The sequence below is a fragment of the Candoia aspera genome, chromosome 4, assembly GCF_035149785.1.
Source record: "Candoia aspera isolate rCanAsp1 chromosome 4, rCanAsp1.hap2, whole genome shotgun sequence".
NCBI lineage: Eukaryota > Metazoa > Chordata > Lepidosauria > Squamata > Boidae > Candoia > Candoia aspera.
This window is the reverse complement of record NC_086156.1, coordinates 111,381,873-111,406,368: the sequence shown is the minus strand read 5'-3', so window position 1 is coordinate 111,406,368 and position 24,496 is coordinate 111,381,873. Positions and strand designations below refer to the sequence as shown.

Here is a 24,496-nt window from a genome sequence, read left to right as displayed (position 1 = left end):
AGTAATTCAGTTCAGCCATTCTTTCAAAATCTGTGCAAATCAATATTTCCTTCAATTCCTCATTATGTATACCTTGTTCCTTTTTGGACCATCAAGCAATCGTGTCTCCACAAATTACTGTCATTGTTTTAGGAAGGAACAAGATGACAAATGGAACATTTATCACTGAATTCATTCTTCTGGGATTTTCTGCATTTCATCAACTGAACAGGGGATTTTATAGTCTTCTGCTACTTATGTACCTTGTTTCACTTATGGGACATTCCTTAATAATCATAGTTGTTTCCATGGAACCCAGGCTCCATACTCCAATGTACTTCTTCCTCCTCAATTTCTCCATGGCTGAGATTTGCTCCACAGCAGCAGAGGTACCAAAGATGCTGCTCAATAGCTTCTCTGGCGAAGTCACCATCTGCTTCGCATGCTGCATGGCCCAAGGTTTCATTGTCTTCACAATGGGAGCTGTGGAGTTCATCACCCTCACCGTCATGTCTTTCGACCGCTACGTAGCCATCTGCAAGCCTTTACATTATCAAACCATTATGACTCGGGGAGTCTGTCTCAGTCTGTCCTTGCTGGCTTGGATTGGTGCATTTGGACTAATACTGCCTCAATCGTTAGTAGTGTGGTCATACCCGTACTGTGGACGCAATGTCATTGACCACTTCTTTTGTGATGTTGGTCCAGTTTTGCAGTTGGCTTGTGCTGACACAACTGTGATTGAATTTGTAGGTCTCATCTATGGCGCTGCTATCATGTGGGGTTCCTTTGGGTTTTCACTGATTTCATATCTGCGCATTATATTCACTATAATTCAGATCCCTTCTGCCACCGGACGGTCCAAAGCCTTTTTCACCTGTGCCTCCCATCTCACTGTTGTAAGCATTTTTTATATAATACTTATGTTTATGTACTTGAGGCCTTCAACCCATGGGGACATCCAGCTTAATAAAATGTTGTCTCTTTTACGCACAAGTTTCATACCCATGTTAAACCCTTTCATCTACACAATCCGGAACAGTGACTTCAAAACAGCTCTATGGAAAGCAGTAACAAAGACAAAGATGAGTTTCTAAGATGGTGCATGATTCATTAGAAATCTTGCATTGCCACAACTTCTTCCCCTAAACAGAATTGCATTCCTTTCTTGTCTGTCTGCTGTAATGTAACTCAATGGTGTGTCATCTATTTGGTGTCAATGATCTTGTGTTTGCATGTATGAATGCTCCACGAGCTGTGTTATAACTAACAGAAATATCTTGCAAATGATAATGCATTGCTTTATATATGCATGTCTGCAGAGGTTCATGTTTTTATATCTATCTACCTACCTACCTACCTTCCTACCTACAGTATATCTACCTTTTATGCATTGCACATCCCTAGAGCTACAAGTGGGGAAGGAGGTGTTATTCTCTTATTAAAGGAACATAGAACAGGCAACTATTTGTTCCATACATAACCAACAAGCCTTAGTTCTCCAAGTTCCTATCCCTAAAGTTGATACCTAAGTAGGGATGAAACATCTGCCAATGAAAGCCCAGCTCCAATTCCTACAACCCAGTATTCCAACCCTCAGCTCTCTTTTCTCCAATCATTCTAGCTCTCCTTTCTCTTGGTGAGGAGCACTCTGCTAGTTTGTAGTGATCAGCTTTTGGGGAGACTTGTACCACATATCGTGAAATCATGTGTGCTCCCCGGTTCAGTCTGGTTCTGCATGTGGAATGCCGCCCAACGGCCCTGTTTAAGATCACTCGATCCCTTTTGGGGAAGGTGGGTTCAGCAACCCACCTACAGGGCTGTGCAGAGGAATTTGCTGAGCATCTGCAGAACAAAATCACTCAGATCCGCTCCAAGTTGGACTCCAGGCGTGAGGCGTGGTCTGGAGAGATACCAGGGGAACAGGCTTACCCAGTTATCTGGGAGTAGTTTGATCCTGTTGGACCTGAGGAAGTGGAGAGGATCCTACGGACAGTAAATGCCACCGCATGCCATTGAGACCCATGTCCATCCTGGCTGGTAAAAGCAGGCCGGGAGGTCACATGTGGTTGGGTCCATGCGATGGTTAATACCTTGGGAGGGGGGGTGTTTCCGGCAGACATTAAAGAGGCATTGGTACACCCCTCCTCAAGAAGCCATCACTGGACCCTACTGTTCTGGACAATCTTTGTCCAGTCTCCCATCTCCCCTTTCTGGGGAAGGTGGTTGAGAAAGTGGTGGCTTTGCAGCTCCAGAGGGTCCTGGAGGAAACGGATTATCTAGACCCCTTTCAGTCAGGTTTCAGGCCTGTTTATGGGATGGAAACAGCATTGGTCGCAGTTATGGATGATCTCTGGCAGGAGCGGGATGGAGGCAGTGCATCCATCCTCGTTCTCCTTGATCTCTCAGCGGCTTTCAATACCATTGACCATGGTATCCTTTTGGGGCAGCTCAGGGAGTTGGGGGTGGGCAGGAGGTGAACCAGTCTTATGCTGGTTCACCTCCTTCCTCCAGGGCCGATCCCCATCGGTGTTGATAGGGGAGGAGAGATCAGCCCCGTGGCCCCTTCTTTGTGGGGTGCCACAGGGATCAGTACTCTCCCCTCTCCTTTTTAACATCTACATGAAACCGCTGGGCGAGATCATCCATCACCATGGGATGAGGTATCATCAGTATGCTTATGATACTTAATTGTATATCTCCATCCCGGGTGACATAAGTGATGCCGTGACCACCCTCTCCAAGTGTCTGGAGGCTGTGGGGGCCTGGATGGGGAACAACAGGCTTCAACTGAACCCTGGTAAGACCGAGTGGCTGTGGGTTAATGGTTCTTCTGTATCCGGGACATTAACATCTCTGGTTCTGAATGGGGTTGCACTGCCCCAGACAGACCCGGTGCGTAACTTTGGGGTCCTCCTGGACTCACGGCTCCTGCTCAAAGAGTAGGTGGCAGCCATGGCCAGGAGAGCCTTTGTGCAGCTACGTGCTGTGCACCAGTTACACCCCTTCCTGGACCAGGAGGCCCTTCGAACAGTTACTCATGCCCTTGTTATCTCTCAGATAGACTATTGCAATGAGCTCTACATGGGGCTACATGGGGATCCTTGATACATGCTCAGTTTTAATTTGAATACATTCCCTTGCACTGGGGAATCATACTAAATATATTGTAATAATTGCATAGATAACAAGATTTCAATAAAGATTGTTCTTTCTTGCCAGTCATATGTCAGGGAATATATAATGGAAGTATTTCATAAGTCAGAAGAGGGCCCAACCTGTAGGGTTATAGAAGGTTAAGGTAAATGGTTGTTTTAATGCCCATGGCAGCAATGTTGCAATAGGCAGGTACCACCCTTATTCATGTATTTAACCAAATTCCATAACAATCTCACCATTCCAAATGAGTCCCTTAGCCCAAAAAGATTGCTTAAGCCAAAGCAAAGATCATTTATGAACATTGGACAAGCTGGTGGCAGCTAATGAGATCTAAATCTAATGTGCCCAAAGTGTTCCATTACTGACCTAAAATTACATTGTTAGAGAATTCAGACTGAAATCTGACCTTGATACACATAAGTGCTGATCTGTTGATCTGTTGATGAACAGGAACTCTGAAGATAGGAGATCATAGTTGGTACCCCACCTCATCCCCTCACACACACACACACCCCACACAGTCTGAAAGGTCAATGCTTATCTACAGAAAGCTTTTTGAGTTTAGGTGTTGGAGTCATCCTGAAAATAATAGTAGGAAAAGGGGCATTTCAGGGACATGATAGATGAAATATAAATTCTGATTCCACTATTGTGCTTTATGACAAACTATGGACATGCAACTTCCATTAGTATCTACCTTTCTCTACATCTCATGGAAAATGAGTGGATTTGTATTTGTATAATGGGGGCAGCTTCCTTTATATCTCCATACACAGTCAGATCCTCCAGAACAGATGTTAGGTTTCATCAGGATCAGAGAAAGGTAGGTAGGTAGGTAGGTAGGTAGGTAGGTAGGTAGGTAGATGACAGATGACAGTTGGCAGACGATAGATGACAGACGATAGATGACAGATGGCAGGTGGCAGGTGGCAAATGGCAAATGACAGATGACAGATGACAGATGGCAAATGGCAAATGACAGATGACAGATGACAGATGGCAAATGGCAGATGGCAGATGGCAGATGGCAGATGGCAGATGACAGATGACAGATGGCAAATGGCAGATGGCAGATGGCAAATGGCAAATGACAGATGACAGATGACAGATGGCAAATGGCAGATGGCAGATGGCAGATGGCAAATGGCAAATGACAGATGACAGATGACAGATGGCAAATGGCAGATGGCAGATGGCAGATGGCAAATGGCAAATGACAGATGACAGATGACAGATGGCAAATGGCAGATGGCAGATGGCAGATGGCAGATGGCAAATGGCAGATGGCAGATGGCAGATGGCAAATAGCAAATGACAGATGACAGATGACAGATGACAGATGACAGATAGGTGTTAATAGGTGATGATAGGTGATAATAGGTGATAGATATCTCTTAAGGGATGCCATCACACCAGGAGAAATTCACCATTTTCTGCAAACCCATCATAGCTGGTGCAAAAGCCCTCATTGCCAATGACTTGGAAATCAGATATTTTAAATAACGTCTCCGTGGTTATACAAATGGGGGTTTCTCCCTGAGGGCAAGGATATTTGGTGCGAATGCGGCAATATTCAAACAACGACCCCTCTTTTACAGTGCCCTTTGGGACTGACATGCACACAGAGTGACGCACTGGTCGGAAACACCTCTGCCATCAATGTGGCCCAATATTGGGCTAGAGCTATATAAATTTTATATTTTTATTAAATGTTTTTAACTTTTTAACTTTTAATTAATACTTCCCCCTTTTCTATTTCCTGCATTTCTGACACGAAAAAACAGGAGTGGTTATACAAAATGTGAGATATTGCCAGTTGATAAAAGTCAAGTATTTCATAAGAGGTAATCATGAGAATCAAATAAATAATATTATAGGAAGGCTGTTAATGCAAAGTAATACAAAGAATAGAATATCTACAAAAATGATGTAATGGTCTGCCAGAAAAATTATCACACACACCCCCACAACAATTTGGATAATTAAATGTTTATTTTTCTAGGTGCGCTTTCATACTTTTCTTTAAAAAAAGAAAAAAAGCCTGTTATTTTAGTAGAGAAATATATCAATATATATTTATATTCTGAATATGTCTGTGTGCATACACAGAAGGATACTGACAGGCACAAACACAAATGGATATGTATTTCAATAACTTAGTCCATAAACTTTCCAAGATTAATTAGTTTTCTTAGATTGGCCCATGGAGATCTATATGGCACTCAGGGGCCTCCTAGGAAATCCTTCAAGCATCAACAAGAAAGTCCTAAGGAAAAAAAACACACACAAAAGAACAAAAACAGAATCTTGCCAAAATGTAATGAACAAAATTCATATCCCCATTACTTCTACTGAAAGTGATCTCAGAATTGGTGTGAAAGTGCTAAAAAGGTATGTTCTTTGGCTTGGTTTTCAATACACTGAGACATTTGTATGGCACTGAATCTGAGTGATGACTTTTAAAGCTGGACTTGGAGAAGACATATGTGAATATTGCTGCATTTTTGCTCCAAGACCATTTTGTCAACATATCTGATGCTTTGTATTCATTGAAATGAAGTACTCTGTGTGCAAATGATTTATTTTTTAATGAAGACACATTCAAATGTTTTTAAGCTACTGGGGCAAAGTTTCTGTTGTGGAGTTGTTGGAACCTTAATGAAGCAAAACTGATGAAATTGGGTTTAGCAGACATTTTTCCTCTATGTTCTTCCTTCTTTTTAGTAATGCAATCATTAGCCATTTTGAGTTTCTCTGAAGAAATAATCATAACTCATTTCAACAAATTGGTTTGGGATGCAACCTTCTTGCCCTCAGGCAGGTATTCCCATATTCACAGGATACTTTAGGCTTTCATCCTAGTGGACAAATACTGGGGGTGGGGCTGAACCTTCCCATTCCAGCTGCTGTTGGAAGACCACCTACACTTGCCTAGGACAGTTTCCTCAAGAATCAGTGACATCCACCACAATGCTGTTGAAGATAACTAGCATCTGTTTTCTTGGATATTATGTACAGGTTCTTTCTAATCCTTCTGCTGGATTTCAGAAGATGATCCAACACCTTTGTCACCCAGGCTATTCCTTATTTATTCTTCTGTCCCAACTATTCCCACAGTTACTAAGTTCCAGAGCTTTTGGAAAGTTTGTTTTCATAAGAGGGACTTCATGACCTTCAAATCATGATTATCTGGCATTAGATCTTCATGGTCATCTGCATTCTCTGGAGTTTCCAATATTAAGTTGCATGATGTTCATTTTAAAGTTCACACTTAAGACCAGACATACTTTTCTCATAAAATGCAAAACATGGAATGTAATTGTTTTTCCCATAGGTTTAAGGAAGAAATTAATGTGGTTCTCATCAAACTGCAAATAAATGTCTACAGGTATGCCCCCAAATCCTTCTAGATTTCATTGCTCTGATTTTCATTTTTTGACAGAATTTTCTCTCTGTCTCTGTCTCTCATCTCCATCTCCATCATCATCATCATCATCATCATCATCATCATCATCATCATCATCTCTCAGTTGTATATTTTCCAATCATTTATTGAGTTTTCAACACTACAGTCTTTACTTTTACAAGAAGTTCCATTAAAAATCTAGGCACAACGGTGCAAGCTGTTTCTCAACCATGCTGATGCAAGTTTGATGTAATGCTGTAAGTTTGTCAGTTTTATTTTTTTCCCCTACATTAGATTTAGAAACAAACCAAATGCAACTTTATAATGTTTCAACCTGCTCTGAAGGAAAAGGTAAATTTTAAGACAATGTAGAAAGTAAAAATAAAACGAAACAAAACAATTTCTCACCTCGCTGCATGTCCCAAATTTTGGGGATGCAGAGGTCTCAGGTGAGTAATGCTTCCAAATCATCTAATAATTAACTCCAGTAATCAATAAATAATGTGAGGGAAAGAAATTAAACAGTTCAGCAATCCAGCTGTGTTGCACCATTTACCTTAGGTCAGCCAAATAATCTTATTTCCCTATGTTATTGCCATTCTTTTAGAAAAAAAAAAAAGGATGATGTCAAATGCTACAGTTTTAAATGAATTTATTCTTCTCGGATTTTCTGATTATGGATTGAGCATGGCATTTTATATTGTCCTACTACTGATGTACCTTCTGTCAATTATGGGACACTCCTTAATAATCATAGTGGTTTCCGTAGAACCCCTGCTCCATACTCCAATGTACTTCTTCCTCCTCAACTTCTCCATGGCTGAGATTTGTTCCACAACAGCAGAGATACCAAAGATGGTGGTCAATAGCTTCTCTGGCAAAAACACCATCTGCCTGGCATGTTGCCTGGCTCAAGGATTCATGGTCTTCACAACCGTGGGTGTCCAATTCATCACCCTCACTATCATGTCTTTTGACCGCTACATAGCCATTTGCAAGCCTTTACATTATCAAACCATTATGACCAATGGACTGTGTCGCAATCTGTCTTTGTTAGCCTGGCTGGGTGCATTTGGACTAATATTTCCTCAGTCTGTAGTGCTGTGGACTTTCCCATACTGTGGAAATAATATCATTGACCACTTTTTTTGTGACGTTGGTCCAGTCTTGCAACTAGCTTGTGTGGATACCACTTTGATTGAGTTAGTAGGGACCATATATGGAGTCACTATCATGTGGGGGTCCTTTGGGTTTTCACTGATTTCATATATGCGCATCATAAGCACCATAATTCAGATCCCTTCTGCCACCGGACGGTCCAAAGCCTTTTTCACCTGTGCCTCCCACCTCACAGTTGTAACCATTTTTTACACAGCGGATATGTTTATGTACCTGAGGCCTTCAACTCAGGGTGATCCCCAGCTCAACAAAGTGGTATCTCTTGTGCGCACAAGTTTCATACCCATGTTAAACCCTTTCATCTACACCATCCGGAACAGTGACTTCAAAGCAGCTCTGTGGAAAGCAGTAACCAAAAAGAAGGTGAGTTTTTAAGATGGTGTAGATGAGCCTTTAAAAATCTTGCATTCCCACCATTTCTAAACAGAACTGACAATATTTGAATGAAGATTGAAGACCAAAGACTGAAAATTGAAGATTTGGAGTTCCTTACTCCTCTGTTTGCTGGTTATAACTCAGCGGTCGGTTACTGTTTTGATATCAATGAACTTCTCTACGAATTTATGAATCCTCTGTTGTTATGTTAAGCCAAACCTCAACACTTTGCATGTAATAATATATTGGATGAGAAGGTCTCTGTCTATCTATCTATCTACTGTATCTATCTGTCATCCATCCATCCATCCATCCTCAACTACTATGTGGAGTTCCTTTGGGTTTTCATTTATTTCATATGTGTAACTTATAGACACCAGAATTCAGACCTTCCCTTCTGCCTTCACATCCAAAGCCTTTTTCACCTGTGTCTCCTGTCTCAGTGTTGTTAACATGTTTATACAGTAACTGTATTTATGTACTTGAAGCCTTCAACTCATGGTGACTTCCAACTAAATAAAATGGGATCTCTTGTGTGTCCAAGTCTCATACCCATGTTAACCCCTTTTATATATACAATACGAAACAATGACTTCAAAAGAGCTTTATGGAAAGCAGTAACAAAAACAAAGACGAATTTCTAAGGTGGTGTGTGGCTGTTTAAAAATTGTCCATACCCACAACTTCTTATTCTAACCAAAACTCACCATAAGCTTTGGGTTCTTTACTATATTTCCTTTGTTAAGCAATAACACCTGTCCATCCTGTTAGACTTCTGGGATGCATGTCTACAATGCATTAAAAATGGGTGAGCTACTTCAGGCATGCATGTATAAAGCAACATGTAATCACATGGAACATATATGTGTTAGTCAAAACACAGCTGATGGAGTATTCATAACTCAGTATACAAGTTCATTGATACCAAACAGATGACCAACCACTGAGTTATATTACAACAGACAGAGGAGTAAAGAATTGGTGCATTTTGCCAATTTTGTTCTTTTTATAGCTCCAACAGTTTCAAAGGTGGTTATGGGACTATTCTATATTAAGAAAATGATATGAAAGATTCAGGAAGGAGATGTAGAAGTTTTGGATGATAAAAAGATTTAAAAAGCATTTCATTTTTTTAAAAAAAATTGTATAAAAAACAAGAAGTCTCCTCAGAAAAGTTAAATGAATATTTGAAAAGACAAGATTTAACTAAACTTACACAGTCACAGAAATTAATATTGAATGTTAATAGGTCCTTATATTCTAGAGGTGATGGACTTGTCCCTGGGGGAGCTGGGGGTGTCAACGACTGACAGGAAGCTCTGGCATGGGCTGGTCCATGAAGTCACGAAGAGTCGGAAGCGACTAAACGAATAAACAACAACAACAATAGGTCCTTATGAAAACATGATCCAGGTGGTTTTCTTCCGCTCTCTAGTCCCCAAATTCAGTGGATACAGGCTGTCTCAGAATGATGACATTTCCAAATGTCAGCCAATTAATGAAACTTTTGTGGGTTGGAACAGGGAGCAGACACTTAAACAGCTCAGACATACTGCTGAATATTATGCAAAGTAATTCAGTTCAGCCATTATTTCAAAATCTGTGCAAATCAATCTTTGCTTCAATCCATCATTATTTAAACCTTGTTCCTTTTTGGACCATCAAGCAATCGTGTTTCCATAAATTACTGTCATTGTTTTAGGAAAGAACAAGATGACCAATGCTACATTTATCACTGAATTCATTCTTCTGGGATTTTCTGCATTTCATCAACTGAACATGGGGTTTTATGCTCTTCTGTTTTTGATATACCTTCTGACACTTATGGGACATTCCTTAATAATCATAGTTGTTTCAATGGAACCCAGGCTCCATACTCCAATGTACTTCTTCCTCGTCAACTTCTCTGTGGTTCAGATTTGTTCCACAACAACACAGATACCAAAGATGCTGGTCAATAGCTTCTCTGGCGAAGTCACCATCTGCTTCGCATGCTGCATGGCCCAAGGTTTCATTGTCTTCACAATGGGAGCTGTGGAGTTCATCACCCTCACCGTCATGTCTTTCAACCGCTACGTAGCCATCTGCAAGCCTTTACATTATCAAACCATTATGACTCGGGGAGTCTGTCTCAATCTGTCCTTGCTGGCTTGGATTGGTGCATTTGGACTAATACTGCCTCAATCGTTAGTAGTGTGGTCATACCCGTACTGTGGACGCAATGTCATTGACCACTTCTTTTGTGATGTTGGTCCAGTTTTGCAGTTGGCTTGTGCTGACACAACTGTGATTGAATTTGTAGGTCTCATCTATGGCGCTGCTATCATGTGGGGTTCCTTTGGGTTTTCACTGATTTCATATCTGCACATTATATTCACTATAATTCAGATCCCTTCTGCCACCGGACGGTCCAAAGCCTTTTTCACCTGTGCCTCCCATCTCACTGTTGTAAGCATTTTTTATATAATACTTATGTTTATGTACTTGAGGCCTTCAACCCATGGGGACATCCAGCTTAATAAAATGTTGTCTCTTTCACACGCAAGTTTCATACCCATGTTAAACCCTTTCATCTACACAATCCGGAACAGTGAATTCAAATCAGGTCTATGGAAAGCTGTAACACAAACAAAGATGAGTTTCTAAGACTCATGAAAAATGAGTGACTCATTAAAAATCTTGCATTCTCCCAACTTCTTCCCCTAAACAGAATCGCATTCCTTTCTTGTCTGTCTCCAGTGGTGGGTCATGTTTGGTGTCAATGAACGTCTATATGCATGTATGAATGCTCCACGAGCTGTGTTATAACTAACAGAAATATCTTGCAAATGATAATGCATTGCTTTATATATGCATGTCTGCAGAGGTTCATGTTTTTATATCTATCTACCTACCTACCTACCTACCTACCTTCCTACCTACAGTATATCTACCTTTTATGCATTGCACATCCCTAGAGCTACAGGTGGGGAAGGGGGTGTTATTCTCTTATTAATGGAATGTAGAACAGGCAACGATTTGTTCCATACTTAACCAACAAACCTTAGTTCTCCAAGATCCTATCCCTAAAGTTGATACCTAAGTAGGGATGAAACATCTGCCAATGAAAGCCCAGCTCCAGGAATTCCTACAACCCAGTATTCCAACCCTCAGCTCTGTGTCTTTTCTACAATCATTCTAGCTCTCCTTTCTCTTGGTGAGGAGCACTCTGCTAGTTTGTAGTGATCAGCTTTTGGGGAGACTTGTACCACATATCGTGAAATGATGCGTGCTCCCCGGTTCAGTCTCGTTCTGCACGTGGCATAGAAGAGGACACTTTTCTGCATTTTTCCTTAGAGTTTTAAATGTCTTCAGTTGGCCTTCAGGTTGGTCTGGTCTATTATTTGTTCATGTTTTCCTTCCTTTCTGTTCTTCAAAAGTCTTGGCTCAGAAGCAGCCAGTACTCCAAACTGGACTTCAGTGAGGTACTTGTTATAGTTTTCTGGAAAGCATTTGGCCCAAGAGGACAGAAAAAACAAACACACCAGGCATTTCTATAAAAATAAGTATATTTACAGAGAGCATAAAAACACAAATAGTTGCATATCCAGATATCCTGGATAGGCACAAAAGCTTTATAAGCTCATAGACACACACACGCAGAGCTGAGTAGGATTGGAAGGGAAGGCAGCAAAAAGGAAACTGAAGCAAGTCCAGGCAAGCTTCCTCTAGGCAAATCAGGAGCTTTATGGTCATTCTTTTCACACCCAAAACTGAGGAAACTTAAGTCTGACCTTCTCACCATGCCAGAGTGATTTGTTACCATAGTAACTTAATTCTTGTAGCAGAAAACAATATACCAACAGTACTTTCCTGATTCATACTTTTGCACAGAGTTATCCATAGCCACAGCCACTGGCTTCAAAATGGCGGGTACAAGCAGGCAACCAAAGTCCTGCTCCTTTTGTGTTTCTGTGTGTGTGTGTGGGTGTGTGTGTTTGTGTGCATGCAATGCAGTTGACACCTTTTAAAAAAGGGTGCTTTGATCACCCAGGTGTGCCTGCCGTTTTGAAGCTAGTGACATCACTGCAAATGCCCCTGGTTCTGAATTCTCCAAGGTTAATATTTGGCTTGGTTTGTGATTGAATCAAGATGTTATAATTCAAGCCCACGAGTTCCCTTACCTGGATTACCACCCCCAGGATTCCTCAGGCCTACCTTTCTCCTTTCAACCTGGCCAACCTTCCTCTCTGAGTTTTAAATATACAGTAGCTTGTTCCCCCACCTCCCCCACCCCCCAGCAGATAGTTGAGGCAGATAGTTAAGCTGCTATTTTCCATTTTGGACTGGGGAAAATGTCCCTCATTTCTCAGGAATCTGGATGGGCCTGAAAAACAAGTGCATCTGTTTCTTTGATTATTTACAGCTAGTCTTTATGCAGCTTCAATCATTTGGACTAAGAGAAGCCACAAAATACAACAACAACAACAAAAGAGATAAAATAATCATTGCACTGGGGCGTTTCAGGAACCATTCTCTTGCAAGCATGCCTTCAGTATATGGACAAACGTTCATCGGCTCATCAAAACAATTAACAGGCCTCTAGCTGGATTTGGGGCATCACTTTGGGAATTTAATTGGGCAATCTAATTGAAAGGGAGATTCAATCCAATCACCTTCAGACTGAATTGTCCAATCAAAGCTTCCTCCAGTCCTAATGGAGAATCCAATGGCTGAAGCCCTGAGATATCTGGGCCTTCATGGGCTTCTCTTGACGGGGCAAACTGAAGGAAGGAAAAGCAGATCTTCCTCCTCTTGTGCTTCCCTTCCTTGGTTCCACCCCTTTGCAACCTGCAGAAGGCACTGGAACTCAATGAGGGAATAAATGGTTGAACTGAAGATAAGCCAAGCTGAGGATAAAAAGTTTGTTTGTTTGTTTATTTATTTATTTATTTATTTATTTATTTACCTATCTTATCTAATTTGTCCCTGCCCATCTCCTCCCATTGGGGGACTCTGGTTGGTTTACGAAATTCGATTAAAAACAACAGCCACAAAATACACAGTATAAAAATACAATAATAAATAATATAAATAAAGGTAAAGATAAAAAGATAAAAAGTCCTAGAAATAAAGCTAAATAGGTAAATAGCTTTGTCCCTCTAGCCAGCCACAGCCATGCACTCAAAGGAACTCCCACATACTTCTTATCTGTAACCTGGAAGTACCAAAACGATTTTTAACCTGGTAGGATATAAGGGAATGGCCTCGTGTGGCGCAGAGTGGTAGGCATCAGTATTGCAACCAAAACTCTCCCCATGACCTGAGTTCGATCCCAGAGGAAGCTGGATTCTCAGGTAGCCCGCTCAGGTCGACTCAGCCTTCCATCATTCTGAGGTCGGTCAAATGAGTACCCAGCTAGCTGGGGAAGGTGACAACTGGGGAAGGCAATGGCAAACCACCCTGCTAGAATCTGCCAAGAAAACATCGCAAAAGCATCATCCCTCCAAAGGGTCAGACGTGACTCAGGGCTTGCACAGGGGACCTTTCATACAGGACATAGGGAGCAAACCACTGAGTTTTCATCTCAGCATGACTGGTGAAGCAAATGTGTGGCAAGAATATCTCCTTTTTGAACCCAGTGCAAAAAGAAGCAAATTTACAGAGCATGTGCCTCACTCAAACAAGGAAGTGAAACTAAGCCATGGAATGAGGAGGGGAAAACCCATGAACAAGAGGTCTTGAGCAAGATACGTTGGGTCTCCTTCAAGATATTGTGCGACAACTGTCCCAAATTTGGTCACTGTGTCGCTTGCACAATAGTAGGTGGCAGTATCTCCTACTTTTAGACCATCTATCCTTAGCTGTGCTGTTGAAGCACGAGTGGAAGGAGTTACACGGCCCTTAAATTCGTTGGCAGTGTATGTGTCAAATCCAGTCCTGAAGGATGTGATAAAGACCAGCTTTCCCCCCCTAGATTGACGACACCAGCTCATATGGTGGTCATTGATATTATATCCTGACACCTGGCAAGTCAGAGTAATGGAGGTCCCTGGTAATGCAGATGCTTCAGGAGGCTGGGTCAAAGTGACAGTGGCCGATTCACCTGCTGACGAAAGGAACAACATAAGCCCATTGAAATATAATACAAAATGCAGAAATGTAGCTCCAGTATCACTTCCTTTCTGAATTCCTATTCTGTCCATGTGCTACATCCTCAGTCTAGGATTCTAGAAGAATCTCACTGATGACTATTTCCAAACCTTGGCATCTTCCAGAGGTGAGGATTTCAGGTCCCAGAAGTCCCAAGGGAGTGTGGCCATTGATGAAAATTCTGGGAGTTGAGGTTTATACAGCGAGAAGTTGTCAAGGTTGGATAACAGGACCATTGAGAATTTTCTGTATTAAATTTACCTAGCAGCAGGTCTATATGGGAAAAGATATTTAGGTCAAGAAAAGGAAAAAGGTCTTGCATAATAACAGGAGGCCTTAGATTTGGAGAAGCAAAATGGACACTTAAATTTCATTCTAAGGTGCTGAAGAACTACAGATAGAAGATGAGACCCTTGTTGTATTTTTAATTTTGGTTTCACTGTTTTCTTCATTACCGAGGACTCATAATATTTACTGGGAATTTTATTAACTGACAAAGTGAGCTTGCAAAAAACAGCAGCAAAAAAACAACAACCCCCAAAACAAAATGTTATTACTCACCAGCCAAGAAGAGCAAAGAAGCAAAGCTAATATAATTGAAGTATTTCATAATGTCAGGTGGATCTTTCCTTTGAACTCACGGACTTAGTGTCAGCTGTTTGAACTACTGGAAGGTTTCACAGTTAATTCCTATGTAATCCATGACATGCAAATTAGTTTTCATTTCAGAAATGTTCATTTGAATTCTACCTCCATCCCTCTACTTATAGAGAAGTGTCAGCTCTATTCCTCAGATCAGTGGGGAAACAAAGACTTCCTGATGTTATTTCTTGGTGGGGAAGATAGCTATCACCTTCCCCCATTCCTTGTATATTCCATGTCCCAAGTTTTCAGCTGGTTCAGCCTTCATATTTTATACTTATATGTGGATATGCAAAATGTAAACTAAACCAAGTCTTTTTAAGAAGAAAGAATAAAGTATGTATACAAGGAGATGAGAAATGCATCTTGGATAGGTGAGCGGAGCACGGGGAAAAAGTTTTGTGTGTACCACAATCAGTGCTTGGGACTTCAGAGTGGACCACTTTTTTCATGTCCCATCTCTTTATTTCTTTCAAACTGTGTTTGGCCTCTGAGCACAAGAGACATTTATAATTAAACACAATTTATAATTAAAGAAAAGCTGGACGTCTACAACTTATGCCCATTGATTCTGGCTCTGTGGTAATGGAAAATACTTCCTGACTATTTCTCCTGACTCTGCGTATGGTCTGACTAGTCCAGAGTAGAGAGGAGTAAGCACTTCACACATAGTAATCGCATGATGACATCACCAGAACAATGGTGTATGGGATGCAGAGTTTTCTCACACCTTTCTTTTGGTGTTTGTGAAGATAACACACACACATACACACAACCAAAAGGTAATGTAACACTACCATTTGGGGGTCTTTTGTTGCTTCTATAAAGGGCTTGGGAAGTTATACGGAGCCCAGAGGCTAGGCGTTATCCTCCCCATTGTACGAAATGCTTAAACAATAGTCTGGTAGTAGCACGCCAGGGGGAAAAGAAAACTTGTATCCCAGAGTTTTGATACCAAAATTGAAATAACTTGGTACCTTACACCACTCCCCACACTTCAAAAAAAATATTTATTTTACAGATCATTTGTACAGAAGGGGGTGCCTTCACAATGGATAAACCCTCCTCTGATGGGATTTAGGTTTATGGAGCTTGTGATCGATCTAGGCCAAACGGATGGTGGACCAACTGAAGCAGGGGGATCCAGATCAATTCCCAACACTCCGAGGCTGTGTCCTATTGTTACCTCTGGAATGCCAGCAAAAAGTCTCTTTCTTCTTTGTGTGATAAGTTTGTGTGACTCATGCAGATGGAAGGGACCTTAGAGATCCTCTAATCCTTTACTCAGTGCAAGATTCAATGTAGCATCTCTGAAAGATGATCATTCAGCCTCTGCTTGAAGACCTCTACTGAAGGAAAATTTATCACAACGTGGGCAACTTGTTTTACTAGCTGACAGCTCACGTAGTCAGGAAGCTTCTCCTCATGTCTAGCCTGATCCTGCTTTCTTGTAGTCTTAGCCCACTGCTACCTCTGGGTCAGTACAGAATAAGCTCACCCCTTGTTCTATATGACAGCCTTTCAGATATTTGAAGACTGCCATCATATCTCCCCATAGTCATATTTTCTGTAAGCTAAACCTACCCATAGCCTTTAAGCATCCCTCATAGGGCTTGGTTTGTGGACCCCTCACCATTCTGTTGGTCCTCTTCAGATATCTGACGTGGTATGAGATCCGTGAATAAGAAAGTCAAGGAACCCAAAAGGTACTGAAATAATCAATTGTTTCATCGCCAATGTCAGCTCATTTCGTGGATGAATGGATTTGGTTTATAATCCATTTTTTTTTAAAGGGATAACCTATTAGCAATTGTTGAAGAAAGAAGGTCAGTTTTTCAGACTTACATATTCAAGGTCAAGTAGCAGCAGAGATAAAATCCACCTAGAATGTGGGTTGGTTTCTTTGGCCTACCTTAGTTTCAACATTCTCCTTTCATGCCCTGGGGTGTGTGTGTGTGTGTGTGCGCACACACACAGACACACACACACATACACACACATGCTTATTTCTGCAAGTCTCAACCTTTCCATTCCAAAGTACATTGTCATGAAATGGGAAAGACTATGTTCATGTTCTTCCATAGTGCTTTAATTTTAATAGAATGCTATAATACGTGATTTGAATATGCAGGAAATTGACCTGAAATCTATTCCTCTTGACAGATAATATTTGGCTTTTGTTCTTATTAAAAACACATTACATGTATATATCTCTGACATCCAAGTGACATGCAATCTTCAGCTGAGGAATTCTGGATCCCCCCCAGTGAACTCTCTTCAAAGTAGGCACTGAAAGAAAGGGGACGCGGGAGGCCACCTATAGTTAAGAAATACACTGCTAAATACTTGCAGTCTCAGAATGGATCTGGAACAAAGGAAAGATCATCCTGTGTCAGTGTGCATATCCTCTTGCACAGTAACAGATAGAGGTATCTTGAGCTGTTAGAGCATCAATCCTCAGTTTGCCTGTAGAACCGCTAGTGAAAGGGATCACCCGTCCCTTATATTTATTAGCAACAATAACCAGATCCCCAGTTCTGAAGCCACCTATGTAAACAACTCCTTTTTCAGTGGATTGAGTTGACCAATGCATATGATGTCAGTTAATATCATATCCAGAAACCAAGAATTCCATTGTCACAGAAGCTCCTGGAACAGCTGTTACTGCAATTGGTTGAGTTAAAGTAATCGATTCCAAGGAACCTGCTAAAAGAAATGCAAGAGAAAAATAATGAAATAAGGCATTTTGTTTTAAATTTTAAGTTTTAAATATTTTATTTTTAATTTTCCATTCAAAATGTCTTTTCCCTATGCACCCTCATAGGGTTTGACGGTTTGGCTCATCTTTAAAAACCATCGCTGAGTTGGGGGGTGGGGGGTGTTAATTCCATATACAAGATGCTTTTCCAATAAAAAGGCTGTACTGGAAAATATTTTTGGATTGTGGGGGAAAACACACCTCCCAACATTCCTAAATAGGCCTGTATGAATGGAGTCAGTGAATCAGAAACAATGCTTGAAGCAGTTTCAATTTAGAAATAAGGGTTTTGATTGAGAAGTATGGAATGTGAATTGAGAATTTCACAGAAGTTACAATTTGTAGATTGTTTAGGATAGTTCAATTTTTTTTAAAAAAATGAAATCCAGGCAAAGGCTGAATGATTCATGAAGGATGGGTGCTAATGATAGCTATCTGCCATTCTGTCCCAAAATTATGAGCTCCAGAGGGACAAAAGAAAACATCCTTGTATATAAGTAACATTTAATACTGAAAAGGCATCCAGTTTGGGGGGTAAAAAAAAAAGTTATCTTGGGTTGTTGTGGTTCTCCTCCTTCAGAATTAGCGATGTCCCATCTCATATCTATTTGGGATAGTTTTTACCCAACACCTGTAGTTGTTACTCACCAGGAAAACATAGAAGGAGAGTGTAAATGTAAGCAAACCAATCCATTCTGTAATATTGGATCAGTATTTGCCTCTGGTTCAAGATGTTAGGGTGAAGTATTTATAGTGCCCTGATAAGTTGATCATTTGAATGTTCTCACATAATCTAGGATAAACAAAACATTTTGCATTTCAGAGATTTCCCTTCTTTTCTTGGTTCCTGGCTATCTCTATTTGATTCCAGTCAGCACTGCTTGTCCAGGAAGAAAACATAGTCTCTTTAACATTTCTACGGCAGAAGGGAAGGATTGACATTCCCATCTTACTGTTCCTGCAGGCCTTTTCTTCAGCCTATCTGAGGAGGAGGAGGAGGAGGAGGAGGAGGAGGAGGAGGAGGAGGAGGAGGAGGAATTATACCTACCAAAGTACAACTAAGCTGCAACTGCAATCTAAGAGCTTAGGTCTGAATAAACATATGTGTTTGAATCTCTTTAATCTCTAAAGTAATTAAAACTAGAAGAACAACAGTGAATGGAATAATTGCATGTGCCACAAAAGTCTTGGAGGAAAAGTAATGTTGCTTTTCACAAGCTTTGTTCAATACATACTACTACTTGTTGCATATGTCCTCTTAAATTTTACACAGTGGCTATAACAGATCACTTCAAGGACATGATTTTGCTTTCTGAGAATTTAAAGACTGCTCTTTAGCCCTACTCAACAGTGCAATGCAAACACACCTAAACAGGAATCAAGAAATGTCTTTGATACATTCATTCATTCATTCAAATACTTGTATGGCCTCACAACCACAATATAAATACATCATACCAAAAAAAAATTGAAAACAATAAAACAACAAAACTAGAAACAACAAAAACCTAGCACCGTACCCAAATTCCTTTAACACAACTCACAACAGAATGCATTGCAGTAGTCCAACCAGGACATGAGTCACCATGAGCAAGGCCTCCCAGTCCAGGCAAGGACACAATTGGCACACAAGATGGATCTGTACATTTGCTCTAATCTTCTCAGAAGCCCAAGTAAAAGGAAACAAAAAGAGACTGCTATTAGGCTGGTCAGTGGTCAGCTGTAGACTGTTATTAGGACATTGAACATGTCCATGTCTCTATCTCTCAAGTTATAGGTTTGAATATCTTCACTTGTACAATTAGTTCTAAGCTAAGGAAAAACATGCTTCCATTCTGGCTTACATTTTTGGACTCCTAGTCATTTCTGTGAATTCCAGAGATGCTATTTTGTGATTCTGGTGTATTTTGGGAACTGATGATGGATGTCATTTCCCCATTAGCAATTTAGAGCATCATTTAGGGACACCCAACTACCATTCTTCCCCAAAAAATGAAAATCGGCTTTATTTCACTTTGGTGATGGCTAGGTAATACTATGGAGATAATCCACTAATGGAGAAATGGTCATAGCCAAGTTTCATTATTTGTCCTGTGAAATGGAATGGCTTATTTTTTTTTTAAAAAAAGGCTTAACATTTTTTAAAGAAATGTATGCCAAGTGCACAATCTCAAGGTTCAGATTCCGCAAACAGATTTCTATTCCCTGTTCACCAGATGGTTTCACTAGAGAAATACCAAAAAGGAAGTTTCAATTGTGTGGTATTGTTGAAGAATTTCCTTTCTGATACGCAAGATTGAAACAGTGCCGCTTAGTTAAAACCGCAGTTTCAGTTAGACTTTTTCTCAAGAACATGGTCTAGTTTTGGGCAGCAAACTTTAAAGACTATTCAAACTGGAATAGAATCAAAGAAGGATGGTAAGGATAATTAGGAGACAAGTAATGAAATATTACAAAGAGAAACTGGAAGAACTGGGCATGTTTAGTCTTCAGAGAAGAATGCCCTACAGAAGATGGCTTGTTTTATCCTTCCAGAGTGTTGGGCATGGAGTAATGGATTTAAGTCAGGAAAGAGGAAATATTCCACTTAAATATTGGAATCCTTTAAGGGGAGATGGGTGGTGATAGAAATTGGAATAGTAATAATAATAACAACAACAACAACAACAACAATAATAATAATAATAATAATAGGAAAATCATCACAATAAAAATACTTTGATGGTAGAACCATCAGTTACTCGGAAAGGTGACAGGCTCCCTTCGCTGGATCTATTCAAGAAGGCGCTAGACATTTATACATCTGAGATGCTTTAACTTGGATTCCTATACTAAGCAGATGGCTGGACTCAGTGAATTCCATGGCCCTTCCCAATCTACCTTCCTTTTCTTCTGCATTGGCTCTTTTTACATGTATGCTTTGCAGATGTGCTTTGATTGCTGATGCCTTCAGTCATTCAGTGTGCAAAACCAATATGGCTGTTCCAAAAACAAACAAACAAAAATGTAGAACAATAATCACATACTATCTGGGGAAAAAATGTGTTTGTGTGTGCACGTACACGTAAAAGAAAAAGAAAGAGGAGATAGCTAAGCAAAACAGGGAAATTTAACCTTCTGTCATCTCTCTAGTCTAAACCAAGGATGGGGAATCTGCCTTCTTTTAGTTTTTTCTCTAAACCCTGAGATGGCTTGGCCCAAGATGCTGGAAATTATAGCCCCAAACATTGGTAGAACCACAGGTTCTTGAACTCGGCTTCAGGTTGGGTTGTATTTTAGCAAGTTGCTTATTCTGATGCCTGGGCCCTGTTAGGTAGTCTTGGCCTTCCTCTTAGAAGAAACAGTAAAGAGGTTTTTGAGTGTCTTTAACCCAAACTGTCTTGTTAATGCTTCCAAATCACTACCATGAACCTCCTAGTGTAAAATGCAGTCTGATCCTAAGTGGTTTGGTTTGGAACTTGCACAAGCAAGAAGAAATGAAAGAAGCTTGATTTTCAAGTACCATTGCTGAGCTAGGGCCCCGTAACTTTCATTTCTCTCCTTCTCTTTCTATTAGCAATAGAAAATTGCTTTCTTCCATGGGTTGAGGGAAACTTTCTCTAGTCCTGCCTTAAATGTTCTGTCTTCCATAGTGCAAGAACGCCACCAAGAGCACTGGACCTAAATAACAGCTTTGCCTCCAATAAACAAAATCCACCACTAGCTTACTGAAACCAAGACCAACCGCAGAAAGAAACAGAATAATAAATGCAGGCCAGCCAGTAATTTTGACACTTGCTGTGGTTTTGCATAAGTTATAAAGGGTAACATCTGTTTCTCATTTTCTCTTCTTAGGCTTTGCTGCCATCAAGTGGTTAATGTGCAATGTTATGAAGTATTTGTTCATTTTTCTCACCAATACAAGGACAGAGAACAAGTGGCCCTCCAGATGTCGATGAATTAAAATATTTGCTACCTTTTACTTAACTGTAGTTCGGCGACTTTTGGAGGACAACAGATACCCCAGTCCTGCTGTAATTATTAATTATGGATAGAATGACTTTACTTATACTTAGTTGGCCATTTAAGGACCTTGTGCTTGCAGTCCTATAGCAAGCTAGGCTTGGTCAACTTTTGTGGTTTAGCATGTTGTACAAACCCTGTTTGGTTAGTTTATGGTGGTTCAGGGTCCTGTGTCAACTAGCCTTGCTATTTTGACTCACACACCCCCAAAAGAAATCCATGGAATTTGAATTAAGGCGGAAGAACCTTGACTCCTTCTTAAAAATAGACGTAAAAGGAAGCAAAACTGATAGAGAGCCTTTCAAGAGAGCTGCAATGTGCACTCTTTCTATTGTCTGAATGTCATCTTGGCCATGTCATCTTAGACAGTTACATGTCGAGTTGGCAGAGCAAGAACAGTGGACAAAGAATATTGAAACTCTTGGTGGTTTATACAGAAGATCCTTCAAAGAAAAAGGAAAAAAAGGAAAAGAAAAAGAGCCAGTTTGGTCTACTGGTTAAGGCACCAGGCTAGAAACTGGGAGGCTGTGAGTTCTAGTCCAACGTTAGGCACAAAAGCCGGCTGGGTGACCTTGGGCCAGTCACTCTCTCTCAGCCCAACCCACCTCACAGGGTTGCTGTTGTAGGGAAAATAGGAGGAGGAAGGAGTATTAGGCATGATCCCTTGAGTTATTTATACAAAAATAATAAAGGCAGGAGAAAAAAATCTTAAAAAACAACATCTGTCTCTCACCATGTTGCATGTGTTTGTTCATTTCCTTAGGGCTTTAGTGCCATCGAGTGGTCAACAATGTAAATTCAAGTCTTCCTTGGGTCCAAAACCCCACAGATAAATGCTTGCAGTCCTCTGGTTAACTCCTGAGGTCCACATGGACATATCCAGGTTGTTTTCCTGGCAACAATATGGAGATAGTATGCCACTGCTTTCTTCTGGATAATTTTTTTCAGCTTTCCAGTGCAGACCACAGCCCTGGGATTTCTGAATTGTCTCCCATTCAAATGCTAATGATCTCCAGAAAGTGTAGGAAAAAGGAAACAGGCATTGCTCAAAATGCCATAACAAGCAGTACTTTAGAAGTCCAAAGTTCAGCAGCTCTGTCAGAATACTGAGGTTTCATTAATTTCCAGCTTTATTTTCTTAACTGGGTTCAAACAACATAGCACTTGTGCAGGTGATGACTTTATTTAAAAGCGTTATTGTACAAGACACACTGATCTTGGGAAGTCAATAGAAAGTCCACGTTCAGAGATAGTGTTTATTAGTTCTTTTTTTTTTAACAATATCACCTTTTTTATACTTCTTTCAACCACAAGGGGTCCTCACTGTACTTTACAGGACCACCAAGGTTTCTTGTTAAGGTAGGCAATGTTTCTTCCTCTCTAGCAGAACACAAAAATTCTCATTAACCCCTCAGAGAGATAGTTCTCATCCACCTCACTCCAGAAATAGCCTCCACACTTACTCAGCTTGGATGTTGATGCTGTTACTCTTCCCTCTGGAGGATTTAGCTTTTCTCTACCTCTGGTACACTCATGAAAATTGACTATATCTGCTGACCTAAAAAATGACAGCCAGTTTGGTGTAGTGGCAGTTGGGTTAAGGCATCAGGCTAAAAACTGGGTGACTGTGAGTTCTAGCCCTGCCTTAGACACAAAGCCAGCTGGGTGACCTTGGGCCAGTCTTTCTCTCTCACCCCTAAGAAGAAGGCAATGACTATTCCAAGCAGTTGCCAGGAGTCAATATTGACTCAGACACCCCCCACCACCAAAAAAAGTGCCTGTGTAAGGGTGGTATGGGGGGAGAACATAAATATGAATGCAAGTAGCTATCTTTCCCCAGACCACCCATAAACATTAAAAAATAAAGATGGTTAATGTTCATGGGTGAACCAGAGACAGAGCATAGCTTTTGTGGATGGCCTCACATATGATTCAGTTTTTTTATATATCTCTGACACAAGGTACAAATAATCAATCTCAATCCACTGGACAAATTCCCATGGACAAGAGAGATTATTTTCTTACATACAGTATTATATACTTATTGTATGACAAAAACCAAGAAATCCAAGCTTGTCTGAAGTCACCAGATGGCCAAGTGCCCAGCTGGGAAATCCACTTGATCACTTCCTTCCTCAGCTTCATATACAAGAGAAATTGTCAATAAGTCTCCATTTAATGGTCAACTTACATAATGTTCAGTTTCTTAGCCAAAACATGAAAGAAAACATACCTATTAAGATTATATTCCTCTATATATTTTGCCATGCCATTCACCCAGAATAAAAGCAAAGAATATTTAGGAAATGTCTGTAAAAATGTATATACTCATGAATATCACATAAAAGGATCAGTTAAGGAAATCAGGAACAAAAAGTATATGATTAACCAAATGAACAAGATACATATTTGGGAAAAGATGTGCCTGAATTCTTATAAATTTGAGTTCATAATTTAAAAAAATAATTCTTGAGTCCAACAAAGCAGATAAACAAAAAATAAGTATATGAGAGAAGCCAAGCTGTTGTGTGTGTGTGTGTGTGAAAAATTATTATAAGGAGGTTGTTCCAGGAGTATTTGCCCATGCTGGTATTAAATTATGACAGTCACAGGCCTAAGATGTTGGTATGGCACCACATTGAAGAGTTTGATTTAAGTTAAAGCTAAAAAAAAAAGGGGAGGGGAATTCTAGCAGATAGAAATATTTATAAAGTAAACAAAAAATGCAAATGAGATATGCAGCCATGGATCTCCAGTTCTGATGCTCTAAACAGAAAAATTGTGAAATTTTTGGAGTTGCCAATTTCTGCCCTCCCTTTACAAGTTACAACAATATCTTGCCTAGTATTTCGAAATCAACAGCA

At 40.3% G+C, this 24,496-nt stretch overlaps 3 protein-coding genes and 1 gene segment (V, D, J or C); 3 read left to right on the top strand and 1 right to left on the bottom strand.

Moving 5' to 3' along the window:
- The first annotated feature begins 143 nt into the window (after positions 1-143).
- On the top strand, positions 144-1,076 carry LOC134497101 (olfactory receptor 6X1-like). Its single transcript, XM_063302812.1, has one exon. It carries the CDS (start codon positions 144-146, stop codon positions 1,074-1,076), a length of 933 nt encoding a protein of 310 aa, XP_063158882.1.
- A 6,092-nt stretch (positions 1,077-7,168) lies between these two features.
- Positions 7,169-8,098, top strand: LOC134497100 (olfactory receptor 6X1-like). Its single transcript, XM_063302811.1, has one exon. The coding sequence runs from the start codon at positions 7,169-7,171 to the stop codon at positions 8,096-8,098; it is 930 nt and encodes a 309-aa protein (XP_063158881.1).
- Positions 8,099-9,811: 1,713 nt separating this feature from the next.
- LOC134497099 (olfactory receptor 6X1-like) lies at positions 9,812-10,744 on the top strand. The gene has a single exon (XM_063302810.1). It carries the CDS (start codon positions 9,812-9,814, stop codon positions 10,742-10,744), a length of 933 nt encoding a protein of 310 aa, XP_063158880.1.
- A 2,985-nt stretch (positions 10,745-13,729) lies between these two features.
- On the bottom strand, positions 13,730-14,879 carry LOC134497459 (igW heavy chain V region W26-like). The segment is given in 2 exon segments: positions 13,730-14,183; positions 14,792-14,879. Coding segments are annotated over 2 exon segments (480 nt in total).
- Between the last annotated feature and the right edge of the window lie 9,617 nt (positions 14,880-24,496).